The sequence below is a fragment of the Pollicipes pollicipes genome, unplaced genomic scaffold (assembly GCF_011947565.3).
Source record: "Pollicipes pollicipes isolate AB1234 unplaced genomic scaffold, Ppol_2.1 Scaffold_7261;HRSCAF=8764_pilon_pilon_pilon, whole genome shotgun sequence".
Taxonomy (NCBI): Eukaryota; Metazoa; Arthropoda; class Thecostraca; order Pollicipedomorpha; family Pollicipedidae; genus Pollicipes; species Pollicipes pollicipes.
The window spans coordinates 17,889,232-17,905,780 of NW_023597054.1; the positions used below are offsets into that span (position 1 = coordinate 17,889,232).

At 55.6% G+C, this 16,549-nt stretch overlaps 1 protein-coding gene across 1 annotated transcript in view; it reads right to left on the bottom strand.

Annotated features, from left to right (window-relative positions):
• Window positions 1–1,172: 1,172 nt before the first annotated feature.
• Window positions 1,173–16,549, bottom strand: part of LOC119111123 (bone morphogenetic protein receptor type-2) — a 39,406-nt gene continuing 24,029 nt past the window's right edge. Inside the window, exons 6-15 of the mRNA XM_037234953.1 lie at window positions 15,996–16,211; window positions 15,516–15,664; window positions 14,462–14,519; window positions 13,728–14,063; window positions 11,239–11,408; window positions 10,496–10,688; window positions 3,333–3,548; window positions 2,297–2,470; window positions 1,554–1,771; window positions 1,173–1,187 (exon numbers count right to left, since the gene is read on the bottom strand). Of these exons, the coding sequence (XP_037090848.1) occupies window positions 1,173–1,187; window positions 1,554–1,771; window positions 2,297–2,470; window positions 3,333–3,548; window positions 10,496–10,688; window positions 11,239–11,408; window positions 13,728–14,063; window positions 14,462–14,519; window positions 15,516–15,664; window positions 15,996–16,211 (1,745 nt within the window). The remainder of the gene's footprint in view (window positions 1,188–1,553; window positions 1,772–2,296; window positions 2,471–3,332; window positions 3,549–10,495; window positions 10,689–11,238; window positions 11,409–13,727; window positions 14,064–14,461; window positions 14,520–15,515; window positions 15,665–15,995; window positions 16,212–16,549) is intronic.

Genomic DNA, 16,549 nt, shown 5'->3' on the forward strand with positions numbered 1-16,549 from the left:
CGCCCGGCCACGTCAACGGGCTGGGTGTCAGCCCAGGCCCCGACACAGGTTACTATTCAGGCGCTGGCATGACCTCAAGCTGAGCATATAGAAGATCGCACATCGGTGGCTGCAGCAATTATACAGCGCCGCGAACGGCCCAATACCCGTCAACCGTGGCTAGGGATGGGTGATAGTGGTGCCCGCCCACCCAGTCCATGCAGGAAGATGCCTATTTTCCAGTGCTTTTCCATCTTTCCCCTAGCTAAAAATGGCATCAAATGTACCAAAAGCACATCTTCAACCATGCTTGGTCACAAATCGGGCGCTGCGTTCGTAAACTTCTTGCGACATGACGCTATCACAAATAAGTAGCGTTGGCACGTCCGTGCGGAAAGCAAACATCCTCTATTGGTATCGAGATAGATTTGCACAGGTCGGTTGCACACGACCCATGGCACTCATGTCAGTTTCCTGCCGTCATACCGCATCCACATCTGCATAACACTTCCTGAAAGAACCTTACTGCCGCGGATGAACCTCATGAGCCCCATGAAACATACACATTTACACTAGAGTTTGGCGTGAAGACGCTACGCGCGGGTCAGGGCAAGCACGGCAGATGGTTCGTCTGAAGCAGGCAATCCCCGTCGCAAGGCCGGCTAATCAGCTGCACCGGCTGCGCCTGGCTGCAGCCGGCCGGCAAGCACATGACATGGCTCAGAGCCGCAACACGCTCACACAGCGCTCCGCCAACACAAACCGGGGCGTAACACGGCGTCGGCTATAAAACATGGGAGCGATGCCGCGCCGCGCCGCTCCGCGACACTCAGTTCAGGCTCCAGCGCGGAGAGCACGCGCTGCCCTAATAATGGATGTGTAGCTAAGAAAATAAAATGTACAAAACACAGCGCAGTCTCGTGAGGCGGTTGGCAAACGGCCACATGCTGGCGGGAGCTGGCGTCAGCGCGGGGCTGCGCCAGCCCACCAGGACAAGTCTTCAACAGAGAGCAGTCCAGCACTATCACAGTCCGGCTCCAGCTCAGAGCCAGAGCCAGCTACATGCTCGCCAGTTCCTGTGACGTCGGGCTGCCCATGGATGAGCGGCGTGGGCCCGCGGCCCACCAGTCGGCCCCCTCTGAGTAACACCGCCGGCGGCGGCGTTGGGCGCGGGCCGGTTGGCGTCGGCGCGCCTAGGTGGACAGCTGCTGCAGCGGCAGCGAGTGCGGTCGACCCGGCGCGGCGACGCTGCAGTCGCCGCCGCCACCACCACCACCACCGCCGCCGCCGCCGCCGCCCTCCGCGTCCACGTTCACCGTCTTGGAGGGCAGCACGGGCTGCAACGGTACGGATGACGGCGCGCGGCGGCGGTGGCCGGGCAGCGCCGCGCGCAGCCGTCCTAGCCAGCCGCCACCGCCGCCGCCTCCGCCGCCGCCAGCGCCAGCGCCGCTGCCGCCGTCGGCCGCCGCGCCGTCCTGCTCGCCGTCGCCGCCGCCGCCGCCGCGCACCGCGTTCTGCACGATGGGGATGGGCGCGGCACGGAGCGCAGGCGCCGGCGCGCCGGCCGGCTCGGCCGGCGGCAGCAGCGCCTGCCACTCGGCAGGCACGACGCCGTTTGGCGCCGGCGTGAGCCCGTGCTGCGGCCGCGCCGTCCGCTCCACCAGCGTGTTGCCGTCCACCAGGTAGTCGGAGGACTCTGCGCTGGCCAGGTTGCGCTCGATGCACGGGTTGCGGCCCTGGTGCGGCTGGATCTGAGAGGCGTACTGCGGCCCGGACAGCTGAGAGTTGCGCACTGGCGGCGGGCGTGCACCGGGTCAGACGGGGTGAGGTGGACACCCTGCCATCACACCACTCAGCTCGCACCGACACAACCCAGCCCCTGGAGCGGGCCGACTTCAGCAGCGCTACAGCACCACCCGCGTCAAAACTCCAATCTTAGTGCGACAAACGGCCTGCGTTGCATCCCCGCATCGCGTCAAACGACTCCAGGCATGCCGGTACATGTCACCCTCATTCACTGTTAGTGAATCCCCCCCCCCCAAAAAAAAACCCACTCGAACACTGAACATCAAGGCTGAACACTGTGTTAGCAACCGCCTCGGCTCATCAGCTGTGCTTTGTATACAGTTCCAGAATAGTCCGGCCCGCAACACACACTGTCTCCCACCCACCCGCCTCCGCCTCCGCCTCCGCCTCCGCCTCCGCCTCCGCCTCCGCCTCCGCCTCCCCCCCCCCCCCCCCCCCCCAGCCCCGGCAACGTTATGCCCACCCCAGCTGCGGGCACGGCCCCGGGCCAGCCGCGCGCACGGCGACGTACGGTTCATCTCCTGATCCGGCGACAGGGTGAGCAGCGTCTCGGCCGTGGCCTCCGACAGGTCGGTGTCGTGCGCGTCCGCGTTCGTCACGTTCACATCCGACTTGACCTTGTCCGGCTCCGGCTGCTGGCTCACCAGGTTCAGCGTCGGCAGCGGGTTTGTCATGCCCAGGTTACCTGTCCCGGGGCACATTCACGTCAGCGGCCGAGGATCACTGGCCGGATCTCACAGGCCATACCTATTCATGCATGGCGCGAGCACCCCACAGTTTATTAAGGCTTTTTATATATATATATATATATATATATATATATATACATATACATATACATCTATATATAGCTATATATATATATGTATATGTATATGTATATATACATATACATATACATCTATATATAGCTATATATATATATATATATATATATATATATATATATATAGCTTTATATATTACCTATATACATGTATCAGCAATATACGCGCGTCATAATATAATACGTGAGTACAATACTGTGCGTTATTAACATGGTAACAGACGTGGAAGCTCTCAGGATGTTATACAACGGGGAATCCTGGACGCGGCTAATGATGAACATCTCCGTCAGCACTATCAGGCTTACACTCCGCTAACCCGAACAGTACAACAGCACCTTTGTGAAGAGAGAACAAACGAGATATGACAGCTGAATGCACGCTCCCTGAAGCGCAATTCGAAAAGCAAGTGTTATTTCCGGCGACAAAGGAGCACACGATCATGCACCTGCACACGGTTTGACGTGATCATGCACATTGAACAGCAAAGGATACTTACAGCGGCACCGCATATGCTGGTGCGGTCTAGAGCCTATAAAACGGACCCTTTTTCTGCAGTCAGCGCAAACAAGACAATCAAGCGACGCTAGATCACAAGCCGTAACCGAAGCTCACTCAGCACGCGGCGTTTCCTGCCGTGGCGTCGTTTCTCTACCGTAGAAGTACAAAGCCTTCACGCCCGCCTCGCCCCTACATCCGAGATGGTCTGCGCGGCCGTCTCACCCTTGTAGCGCTCCCAGAGCAGCGGCAGCTCGGTGATGCGCTCGAGCATGCAGAGCGCAGTCAGGCGCGCCTCGCCGTCCTGGTCCCAGCTGTCCTCGATGGTCTCGCGCAGCTGGCGCAGCGCCGGGTTCGTCTCCTTCCAGACGTCGGGGAAGAGCGGGCGGGCGCGGTTGCGCGCCACCAGTACCTGCATCTGGTCGAACGACGGGTGCGAGCCTGCCGGCACACGGAGAGCGGCTGTGAGCCTCAGCACGGCTGTTCGAGCGAGAACACTCATTATGCAAGAGGAGTCGAGGTGGCCGAAATCCAGTCGCGCCCGTGTGTATGACAGCTGCCGACGCGGGGTCAGAAGCAATCAGACGGCAGAGCTGTGGACGCGGGAACACGGACAGCTGGGACAAACAGGTCGGGAGCAGGTGATCAGCTTCCATAGCAACGCGTCCATCTCCCGCGGTTACGACACTCGGTCCCAAATGCGGGACCAGTCGGCCGGCTGCAAGCCGTGGCCACGTTTCCGTCATGAACAATGCGGCGCGGCCGACGCCACAAACGGCTGCGACGGACGACCCGTGGCGGAATCGGCGAGATCTGTGCCACCGCCAGCGGCGGACGCCCAGGAACAGGACGGCAGCCAAGGCTGAACACTCGTCCCTCCCTGTCCGCCGCAACAAGAACCAAGGCGAAGCGTGACATTAAAGCGCCAGGCGCGCGATCGGCGCGGGGTATGCAAATGAGGTCATGGCCGAGCATTGTCTGCGGCGGCCGGCGTCAGTCTGCTAAGCGGCGATCATCAATACTGGGCAGGGCCACGGGCGGCGTGACCGGAGAACGACGACAAAACCGACGCATGGGCCGGAGACGAGGCGTGAGTCGGCAACTCTCCGGCTTCTTCCGACGTCGGCCGCGCCATCAATCATTGTCCGCGCAAATCATATGCGTCGCGTGTTTTGGTATTCTGTTCCTGGCAGTTTGTGGCGATACCATACACCGCTTGCGATAACATCATACAAACTCGCATTGATTCTTTTCGCTAGACTCAGTGTTTTGTTTTGTCCACTGTCAAAACGCCGTCAGCCCACATTCGGCGCTTCCTATCCTGCCAATGTTCTGGTTTGTTGAATTTTGTCATGCCTCATGACTCATGATGCGGCGATAGACTCGCGCATACGAACGAAAAATGCCGCGAATAACCGATCTTCAATATACCAGGAGTTAAGGGTTGAACGCATACCAAGCGATCATAACATGTGAGAACACCCGTTTTCGTTTCAACCCAGTGCTCATGGTCACGAGTGTGACTCGCTTTTCACGGGTCAAACACGAAGACATAAAGACATTAAGAGATCTGGCCAACAAAGAGCCACAAAGACCCATCGAGGTTGGCCTATCTCAGGTTCTGTACACATCCTCGAAACTAATCCTACCACCTGCCCTGCATGAACTTCGCTATAAATGAGATCCTTAGACCGATAGAATTTGTCCAAACCGTTTTTGAATGTCGCTAGAGAGGGGCTTTCTAAAACTCCGTTTATCAACCCATTCCAATGGTTTACTTCTTCTTGACTAAATGGCATCTGCCTCTTCATAGTTCTTCTCCCACGTTTGCTAAATGAAACTGGTTTCCTCTATGTTTCGGCCTAATTTCCAGGCCTCCATGTAGATCTACCGTGTCTATCGCTTTCATAATACTGCATGCCTCTATCCGCCCCGCCCCCCCCCCCCAAGTATACCATATTTCAGTGAATACAAATCCAAGGCGCTAAGCCTATTCTTATGTTCTCAGTCGCCAATCCCATTTATAATCCTGGTTGTTTTTTGCTGCACTCTTTCGAGTCGATCTACATCTTTTTGGAAGCATGGGACCAAGCCTGTGTACAAAACTCTTGCCGCGGTTTGACATAAACAAGTACAACCTTTTGACAATATTCCTACTCTTGTAATGGACATTCCTGTTAATAAGTCCCAGCATCCGAAGTGCCTTACTCCCAGCAACCCCACACTGTTTTTCACCCTTTAGATCCCCGAAATTATAACCCTTAAGCCCTCTCTTCCTCGATCTGGTCTAACTCTTGGCCTCCCATTTCATAGCTAATATCCTCACTGCTAAAATTACATAAATAAATCACCTTATACGCATCACAATTGAATGATATCTGGCACAGAGAAGCTCAGATACGAGCTTATTTAAGTCAAGTTGAATTCGTTTCACCTAATCTTATTTTTCGACAGTCCTATCAATTCAATATCGCCAGCAAATATTAGCACCTTACTCACTAATCCTATCTTAGCGCCATTCACAAAAGTAGTAAAGAGCAAAGAGCCCAATGCCCACCTCTGTGTAACCCGACTCTCTACTAGCGCCCAGTGATATTTTGTACCGTTTTTGTACCCTTCGTTTCCTTACAACATCCAAACCCTTAGCCGGCCAATAATTTTCCCTTAATACCATGCAATTTTAATTGATATAGGAGACGTTGGTGTGGCACCTTATCAACCGCTTTACTAAAATCTAGATCCACAACACCTAAACTACTGCCTTCATCTATCTGACTGATAACATGCTCCGTTAACTCTAAAAGATATGCCAAACAGGACATACCAGAATATGCATATGATTCGGGCATAACGTAGTTCGGGAATAAGAATGAAACGGTCCAGGATTGTTAAGCGGGGATTTCGCTGAGACGCGTTTCCGGCCAAATGAAGCGTGACAAGAGCTCACGTTGAGAAATTGCTGTCAGACGCTGTCCCCGTTTGCTTCGCTCTTTCCGTCCCGCTGGTGCTCTTGTTTGTCTTGTTGCTTTTTTAAGACGAAGTGAAAGCAAAACATGCAAATGTTCTGGCATCTTCTTGGTACTTAATAGTCTATCGCGATCTTTGTTATCCTGATTTGTTATGCATGACTCTAGCTAATACGGCATATCAACACGAGACATGTTTTAACACATGATTATGTAACCCAGTCTAAATTCAGGCCATTTACGCATAGTTGCATAATCCACCCAACATGAGAATACATCGTCGGGGTCACACAAGCTGCATCTGAATTTGCCGTCACACACAATTGTTCGCAAACCGCGCTACCTATCCATTATGTCCGCAGATTCTGAAGAAGTGCGCATTACGACGCTTAAGCGTAGAATAACGCCGTGCACTTGAGGGCGATACTCTGCTGTACATTTTCGTGCGGTGAAGTTCTGGGATAGATTTTCGTTGTAGGAAGCCTGGTGTGATACGCACGAATAGAATGCCAGAACTTCGGGACGTGCCAGCTATCCTCAACTTTATACTGTTGTCACGATTTATTGGATGTTGGTTATATTAAATCAGAGGCCGCTGGTTGAAGATGCCAAGAGCTCTGAACATAACCATATGCGACGACCATTTTCCCTAACAAACCTTTGCGACAAACCCTCAGAAGATCACGAGATCGCAAATTTGTCACTCTGATTTTCGAATATCATGTTAAGCTAGCATGATAATAAAGAATATCAGGAGTATAACTCCGAAAACCTCGTACAAATTGACGCCACCCGATGTTCAGGCAAATCCTCAGTGGTCAAAGGCATCCGGTAGTTTTCGCTCAAACTGTGCTTTCGCTTTGGCCCCTGCCACACTGCAGTCACATGTGACGTCATTGCCACCCAGCGCGGACCGCCAGACTTGACACCATCGCCGCCATTCGTGGAGCCGTCATATGTGACGTCACCGCCGTCATTTGTGGAGCCGCCTGATGTCACCCCAATTGCCAGTCGGCCGTCGGACCCGTGAACACCTTCAGATGTACGCCGGTGTGCACTACACCACTGATTAGGTGCAGCCGACAGCCGCTGGTCCTGCTCAGTGCAGGTGGGACGCCCGGTGGGGTGTTGCGACATGTCTGGCTGGCCCCAGTGTGGAGCCGTCGGGGGCCCCCGCCAAATCACTGCCGTGCAGGTCGTCCGTCAGCCCGTCCTTGTAGATCCGCTAACAGCCGGCACCGGAGCGTCTGGGTGCAAATGCCGGGGCCCGGGCAGGCTGACGGGCGAGGATAGGTCGCCGCTCGCGAGACGGATCAACCTATGACAACCGTTTTCAGCGTTGCGCCGCCGCTGACCAGGTCCGGCAGCACATCTCCGTGCTCGCCCTCTGTCGCTGTCCCGCCGGCAGACTGGTCGGCCCTGCCCTGCCTCCCCATGCCGCGTGCCCAAGTACCCACTGGAGGATCACATGCCGGGCTAGGTCGCCGGTCTAGCACGCTGTCGGTCTTGTCAGATGACACGAGCGATTGTACGTTGGCATGACCGATACGTAGCCGTTTGCTGGCTTGTGATGCACTCAAGCCGTCAGCAGGTAGACGAGACGGGCACGAGCAGTGTCCTAGACTTGCCGACTTTGGGTGTAAAGCAACACCCTATGAGGAGAAATTTTTAACTCCTTTTCCCCATGTTTTATGTGAATTTTCACTCCTGCCTGACACTGTCTAATCGCACATACCAAACCCCTATTTCCCTTTCTGAGGTTTTCAGATGTTATCCAACACCGAGCTCACTTGATATCACCAAGCATAAACGAGGCTCCACAGAACCTGGACACCTCTGGCTATGCCTTACCTCACCTACATCTGAATCATGTCTATGTATGTACAGAGCACAGGCGCCAGGTACCTTCAAGCCCAGGAACCCCAGCGACTCCAGCCGCTTGCACGCATTAAGTTTGGTTTGTTTACAAAATGTATCACAATCGGCAGCTGTGTGCCAAATGCAAGGTTTTCATGCATCCCCTGTTTTTTTAGTCTCACCACCACACCACGAAAGCGGAGCCTGGTGCAAACACTAGCAAGGCCTGGTAGAGAATTTTACTCCACGTACTTCTTTTTTCGCGAGGAAACTTGATCACTAAATTGCACCACTCTCGAAATGCGGGAGTGAAAAGTTTAAGAAATGTCTTCTAAATTAAATTTACAAGACGAATATCACCATTTGAGCACTTATGTTAACAGGTTTTAAGTCAAATCACCTGATAACAAAATTTTTCCAGAAAAGTATCAGTTTTTATATTTATTCAGCTACTTTTGTTGTTCTTGGCACTATACGAGTGTGACACCACTTTATTCTTCCTTCCTTTTTCATTGCCTTTATAGGTACCATCTGTTGCTTAAAATGTTGACCAATTTCTCTGCAAGATGCTCCAACTTCAAACTCGTACGTATTTCATACATAAATTGGATTAATTCGCCAGCCGCCCAAACATGTTTGATACGCACCCAAGAGTGAACGATTCACAGGGAATGAAGGAGAAAATTTGAAGCACGGAACTTACTTTTAACGACATTTTTGCCCCGTTAAACCCTTGGTTAACAGTTTTCTTGGTTCATGGCGGTGCTCAATAATGATAAATCTAAGCCTTTCGGGTGTCCAACTCGCCAGGCTGCCTGACAAGGCTATCCAAATGCTGCTATACAGAGCTTTGGGACAGACCTGACGCAGCTAATACCGAGGTGTTTGATGGCGAAATTCTGCCCTCTGGAGATGTTTACCAAGCACACCTCTTACTTGTTTCGCATTTTAATCTTGTAGGTTGGTGGGTATGATTGATATTGAGGGTGAGTGGGATGACTCTGTCTGCCAGCAGACCATGCAAAAGGTACTGACTTTTTTGTTTTGGGGGAGCAGGAAGAAGCCAATAAGTCTCCTGTGGACCAAGTAATTGCTTACCTTACATGCTTTCAACACATGATTAGTAGCCAGAGTTATCCATTTTCTGTTTTAATCCATCCAGTTTTGTCATAAGACAAATTATGATGTCACAAGGCATGCAAATGGCTTATTTTGTTCCATATTCTTTATTGTTTGCCCCAAATGTCTTAAAGTGCACCCTCGTGGCTCCTTTAACCAGATGTTTTCTAAAGTTGTCATGGTTTGCTGACTGGCAAATGAGTGTATTGTATAAAGGCACTATCTTTTTAACACAGGGATACTCTAAGCTGCATGGTAATTATAATATGAGCTAAATATTAATATGTAACAAATAGTCAGACCAACCCATTTAAAATGTGCAGCCAACATCTCAAACTTTGTCATTAAATATGAATGAACAAGCCTAAATAGATGTCTGCTGCAGCTGAAAAGGCAAGCAGCAATACTGGCATGGTCATCTAAAAGTTATGTTACTTTTCGAGAAGAGAGATTGTTTTGTGGAACATACCCATTACTGCCCTTGACATAGGTTAACGTTTCCTGATGTCAACAAGCATACACAAATGAACTGAATAAAAATGCATGTTGAAATCAGCCAAAAATTTGCTTTATCATGTTTGTATTACAAGTGCTGCTGTCAACGGATAGGTGAGTTGAGATGATGTTCAATATATGGGCTACTCTAAGTTACATTAAGTTGGTTAAGTGCATGGCAAGTGGCAATAGGAATTGTGCAAGAATCAGTAACTCACAACTGCTGCTGTGACACAAACAGGTTAGACAGGATGAGATGAAGTAAGGCCTCTTTAGGTTAGGCATAGTTAGGCTACTTTCATGGAAATAAACATTGGTGTTTTGCAAGAAACAGTGACAAAATGTTTGTTTTCCCTGACCCCATCCTAACAGAAGCCAGACGTATGTCTATTATGTTTGCCTTGGTGATGGGCTGATGTGCAGGAGTCCAAGGTTTTTTTGTTTGGGTGTTTTATGGTTGCTGAATCTTCTGCTGTTATTTTGTTATTGAATTCCTTTGCTTTGTTTCGTGTTAAAAGTGCTGTGGAAGGTAAGAACAAAGTGCGGCATCAAATTATTGGTGTTAATAATTTTTATGCTCATCACACTGTCATAAATTTACGATGCTTTAATGTATTCTGTTTCACCGTAATGGCCTAAGATGTTAAAAAACAAAACAGTTTTGTCAGGTTTCTGATATTATGTCCATGCCAACTTGAAACAGATGTCTTTGTTTGCTGAAGCACCAGTCACGAGATCATAAGTTTCATCTTTTGTGAACTGATTTGTTCACTCCTGCGCGGTCTTTTTGGGACGGAATTTTTCACTCCCACCCTAGTTCAAAAGCGATTCTAGCTCCCTGGTTGCTGTACCGAGCCACGAACCGACCGGTCTGCACCTCACCCCTGACACGTTTGCACCGCACCACTCGGCCGCTGTGGAGCCGCGGAGCCGCGCCCCCGCGCCACTCACCGATCTCGGCCTCGAACGGCAGCCGGTACTGCGGTACGTCCAGGCCCTGGTAGAGGTCGGCGCAGCGCGTAGCCATCTCCCAGAGCACCAGCGCCATGGCGTACATGTCCACCTGCTTGAGCGAGGTCTCGCAATCGCGCAGGTTCAGCGCCCCCTCCAGCACTTCGGGCGCCATGTACCGCAGCGTGCCCACCTGGAGAAAGGGCGCAGACGGTATGTCAGCGTGGGTACGACTGACACCGAGGAACACAGAGGTCTCGACAAGGACACGGCTGATAACTGCGTCCGGCGACACGCAGAGTGTGATCACGGAACACAAACCACATAGCAACATGGATACATATCATGGACACATGGTCCTAACGGCCCTACGTGAGTCAACCGGGGGGGGGGGGGGGGGGGGGGGAAGGGGAGGTCAGTACTCATGTCTGTCAGCCGGGGTCAGAGCTCACGTCTGCCAGCCGGAGCCTCTGCCAGCCGGAGCCAGAAGTCACGTCTGTCAGCCGGAGCATCTCCCAGCCGGAGCCAGTACTCACGTCGCCAGCCGGGGTCAGTACTCACGTCTGTCGGCCGAGGTCAGTGCTCACGTCTGTCAGCCGGCGTCGGTACTCACGTCTGTCAGCCGGTGTCAGTACTCACGTCTGTCAGCCGGGGTCAGTTCTCACGTCTGTCAGCCGGGGTCAGTTCTCACGTCTGTCAGCCGAGGTCAGTACTCACGTCTGTCAGCCGGGGTCAGCACTCACGTCTGTCAGCGAGGTAGTTTCGGCGTTCTGCTCCTCGCCGTTGGTGAAGCACCGTCCGTCGCTGATCTTCATGGCGAAGCCGAGGTCGCAGATGCAGCAGGAGCCGTCGGCTCGCACCAGGATGTTGCGACTGTTGACGTCCCTGTGCGCCACGGCCGGCTTGACGAGGCCTGCGGCGGCGGCGGCGACCGCTCCGTCACACGGGTCACGGGCGCGGCACCGCGCTCAGTCACAGACACGTCGGCATCCGCTGCTGGCAGACCACAGCGATACGACAAACGCCGGTCACGCTGAGATGCGGCAGCCGGTCATCAAATACACGGCCACGGCACAGGAAAGGAACAGCAGTTACACAGCCACAGCAGCGACAGAAGCTCAGGTGTTGCACCTGCTCCGTCACAGCACAAGAAAACAGTTCACGATCCGTCGGGGTTAGTAAGTCAGTTACTGAGTTTAAAGGGCGCGTCAACTGTATTAGTTGCGCCCATGTCTTATTGTTAAGAACCTATGTCAACGCAACTATAATCAGAACTATGTCAGCAGACTGTCATCAATGTCTTAGTCACTCAGGTCAATGCGCCGCCAATGACCCCATGGGTGACGTGCGCCGTAATAGTGCTGACAAGAAAATAACAGTACACCGAGCCAGGTGGCAAGCAACACAACAACACGGCAAAGACGCATTGTTACGGTGCTGGGAAGTGCGAAGGCGAGAACGCTCATCCCTGACCCCTATGGGTGTGTGTGTAGGGGGGGGGAGATATCTGTACCATATGCGCATGCGCACAGCGCGCTGGCGAGCGTGCCTGGTGACAGTTATCTCCTGTCTTCGATTGGCACCTAGAAGTGATCACCTCGGCGCTCCGATGCCGAGTCAGTCTCACCTCTCCCCTCGATGCGTACGTGCAGGTGAGCGCGCTGTGAGAGGCCCCAGCCTCACACCCGCGCTTGATGGGCGTGTGCAGGTGAGGCGACACAAGAGGCCCCAGTCTCACACCCGCGCTCGGTGGCGTGTGCAGGTGAGCGCGCTGTACGAGACCCCAGTCTCACCTCTGCGCTCGATGGGCGTGTGCAGGTGAGCGCGCTGTACGAGACCCCAGTCTCACCTCTGCGCTCGATGGGCGTGTGCAGGTGAGCGCGCTGTACGAGACCCCAGTCTCACCTCTGCGCTCGATGGGCGTGTGCAGGTGAGCGCGCTGTACGAGGCCCCAGTCTCACCTCTGCGCTCGATGGGCGTGTGCAGGTGAGGCGCCACAAGAGGCCCCAGTCTCACCTCTGCGCTCGATGGGCGTGTGCAGGTGAGCGCGCTGTACGAGGCCCCAGTCTCACCTCTGCGCTCGATGGGCGTGTGCAGGTGAGGCGACACAAGAGGCCCCAGTCTCACCTCTGCGCTCGATGGGCGTGTGCAGGTGAGTGCGCTGTACGAGACCCCAGTCTCACCTCTGCGCTCGATGGGCGTGTGCAGGTGAGGCGACACAAGAGGCCCCAGTCTCACCTCTGCGCTCGATGGGCGTGTGCAGGTGAGTGCGCTGTACGAGACCCCAGTCTCACCTCTGCGCTCGATGGGCGTGTGCAGGTGAGGCGACACAAGAGGCCCCAGTCTCACCTCTGCGCTCGATGGGCGTGTGCAGGTGAGTGCGCTGTACGAGACCCCAGTCTCACCTCTGCGCTCGATGGGCGTGTGCAGGTGAGGCGACACAAGAGGCCCCAGTCTCACCTCTGCGCTCGATGGGCGTGTGCAGGTGAGGTGACACAAGAGGCCCCAGTCTCACCTCTGCGCTCGATGGGCGTGTGCAGGTGAGGCGACACAAGAGGCCCCAGTCTCACCTCTGCGCTCGATGGGCGTGTGCAGGTGAGGCGCCACAAGAGGCCCCAGTCTCACCTCTGCGCTCGATGGGCGTGTGCAGGTGAGGCGACACAAGAGGCCCCAGTCTCACCTCTGCGCTCGATGGGCGTGTGCAGGTGAGGCGCCACAAGAGGCCCCAGTCTCACCTCTGCGCTCGATGGGCGTGTGCAGGTGAGTGCGCTGTACGAGACCCCAGTCTCACCTCTGCGCTCGATGGGCGTGTGCAGGTGAGGTGACACAAGAGGCCCCAGTCTCACCTCTGCGCTCGATGGGCGTGTGCAGGTGAAGGCGCCACAAGAGGCCCCAGTCTCACCTCTGCGCTCGATGGGCGTGTGCAGGTGAGGCGCCACAAGAGGCCCCAGTCTCACCTCTGCGCTCGATGGGCGTGTGCAGGTGAGGCGCCACAAGAGGCCCCAGTCTCACCTCTGCGCTCGATGGGCGTGTGCAGGTGAGGCGCCACAAGAGGCCCCAGTCTCACCTCTGCGCTCGATGGGCGTGTGCAGGTGAGGCGCCACAAGAGGCCCCAGTCTCACCTCTGCGCTCGATGGGCGTGTGCAGGTGAGGCGCCACAAGAGGCCCCAGTCTCACCTCTGCGCTCGATGGGCGTGTGCTGGTGAGGCGCCACAAGAGGCCCCAGTCTCACCTCTGCGCTCGATGGGCGTGTGCAGGTGCGCCAGCCCGCTGACGGCCGTCATGGCCATGCGGCACATCTGCTGGAACTGCAGCGTGTTCTGGCAGAGAAAGTCGTGCACGGTGCCCTGCGGCACGTGCGACAGCACCAGCAGGTACTCGGTGCCCGCCTCGGTCACGCGCTCGTCGGCGCCGTACAGGTGCGCCAGGCTCGGGTGGTCCATCCAGGGCAGCGAGTAGATGTCGCGCTCCGACATGAAGTAGTGCCGGTACCAGGCCGGGAAGATCTTGACGGCCACGTCCTCGCCGTACAGCAGGCCTTTGCGTACGGAGCCGTAGCGACCGCGGCCTGGGGGCGCCGACAAGCCTTTAGGAACCGCGAATCGCACGCCAGCGGCGTGAACGGACAGACACGCACATGCACCCAACCCTTCCTTAGATATTGATCTGAAGGAAGGCTACGGCCTGTTGCCACGTGGTATCAACGATGTCTCAGGGATATTTCAACAGAAATCCAACATGATTTACGAGTGCATTTATAAGACAACGAAATGCGACGTGATGTATAATCTGGACGGTTGCACAGAACTGGCTGACTCGCAAAACTTGCACACCCGGGAAAGCTCAGGGAAAGTTGATGTATGCAAACACCTCTCAAGCGCACGGAGAATCCCACAAGGCCAATGCCGGAGCCCGCTGGGCAGCGGCAGCGGCGGCCGCGGTCCGCCGCCTGTGGCGCCCCCTCACCGATCACGTCGACCAGCTGCAGCTCGGCCAGGTCCACGGTGGGCGTGAAGGGGGCGGGCTCGGCGGCGGCCGGCGGCGGGTGCGGCGAGCGGCGGTACCAGCCGCGGCAGCGCCACAGCACGGCGCCCAGCACCAGCAGCACGCACACCAGGGAGCCGCACACCACCGCCACTGTGCTGGGCGTGTCCAGCGCTGGCGACATACAGCGGGCGTCATCGGACGGGGTTCACCACGTCACAGACTGGATACTAATGGAATGGAGCGGACATATCGACCCAGCATTACGAGTAGGGCGTGGTTCAGGTACGGGCATCGGTCCGAAACGATCCCAGAACAGCATAGGGAGATAAGACCGTAGACGTCTAAAGAGATAGGTGTTAGAACTGAGGGTGACAGTATAGGAGGCGGTGGTGCGGCCCAAGAGTCTAAAACGAAGTGAACTGGTTTGGCCCCGAATTCCAGGATGCATGGCTTCAAGTAGAACAAAGGGGGAAAGCAGACTAGGTGCACAAAAGGGGGAAGGTGGTATGACCACAGGTCCCCCTTAAAAAAATAGAGCGATGAATGACACAGGTGCTGATGTAGGGGCAGTGGGAGGGATACAACTCATAGAACAGCGAGGTGGTGTGGGACTTACGATGCGGCAAAAACCAGACGTTATGGGAACACATGCTCGAGTGGCAGAGCGATGGAACGAGTATCAGTCACAGATGAGAGGGAGATTTGAGTAACCACATGGCCCACAACGCAGCAGTATGGTCCGCCTCCAGGTCTCGGGTCCCTCTGTCGGGTGTGACCTAAGGGAGTGCCGAGTGACAGCCGCTGAGAGCCCCGAGCCGGCAGACGTGAGAGGTCCCTGTGTTCCCCTGTCGGGCGTGCTCTGAGGGAGTGCCGAGTGACAGCCGCTGAGAGCCCCGGGCCGGCAGACGTGAGAGACCTCTGTGTCCCCCTGCCGGGCGTGCTCTGAGGGAGTGCCGAGTGACAGCCGCTGAGAGCCCCGAGCCGGCAGACGTGACGTACGTGGCGCGGCGCTCGCGTCGGGCGTAGCCGCCACCGCCGGCAGCGGCACGTAGGTGACCTGGACGTTGCACAGGTTGCCGTGGCAGCAGCAGAAGCGGGTGTTGTTGCCGCGTGAGCTCTCGCCGTGCGCCGTGCAGCTGGGCTGGTCGCACAGCGCATGCGGCTGCGCGATGTTTATGCAGCCTGCCGGGCAGAGGCCAGCACGGCGCCGCATGGTCAGACGGCTCCGTGTGAGCAGCCGTCCGCCTGTCATGTTCGCGCACCGCTGCCGATGCTCTCGCAATGCCAGTGCAGCTCCATACGACCGACCAGTCAGTGGCACCATTTGTGATACAAATGTGTGCTTGGTGACAGCTGGCACAGGGGATAACAGCTCGAACGGTTATGAAGTAGCATTCACGCAAAACACATGTTGTGTCGAGTAGAGGAGAGAAACGCTCCCTGTGGGGTCCTATTTCAGCTCGTCGCTCACGAGCCTGTGACGGCAACGGTGACCTGCCGAGCGCTGACTGACCCTGCACGATGAAGGCACGCTGGCTCGTGTTGTCGCCGCCCGCCACGTCGTGCCACAACGAGAAGCAGTAGCTGGCGTCCGAGAAGCAGCGCATGTGCGCGCCGTCGTCGACGATCTTGCCGAGCGGCGCGCCGTCCTGCTCGTACTGGTCGTAGTAGGTGGGGCCGGCCGACTGGGCGTGGTAGGCGCAGAGCACGCCCTCGGCCACGGCGCCGGCTGCCGGCCGCGCCGCCCAGCCTGCCGCCAGACGCGGACCGCGTCGGCGTCAGCGCCGGGCCCGCACACAGCACGGCGAGGCGTGTGATGGGGCGAGTGGCCAGCGGCGCCGAGGCAGCGCAGTGAGTGGGGGTCAACCGGGCTGAGACGACGCATACTTCGCTGACAACGTCTTAACCAGCACAAAAACACGGGGCCTTAGCGACTTCAGTATATATGCTAGTCCATCATCCGGGGTGGTCTGTACTTCCCCCGCTAGCTTTTGTCGGTCTGATTTTGCACAACCGCAACTACCGACTTCTTGCTTATCCTCAGGCGATGGAGGGTACTTACCTACC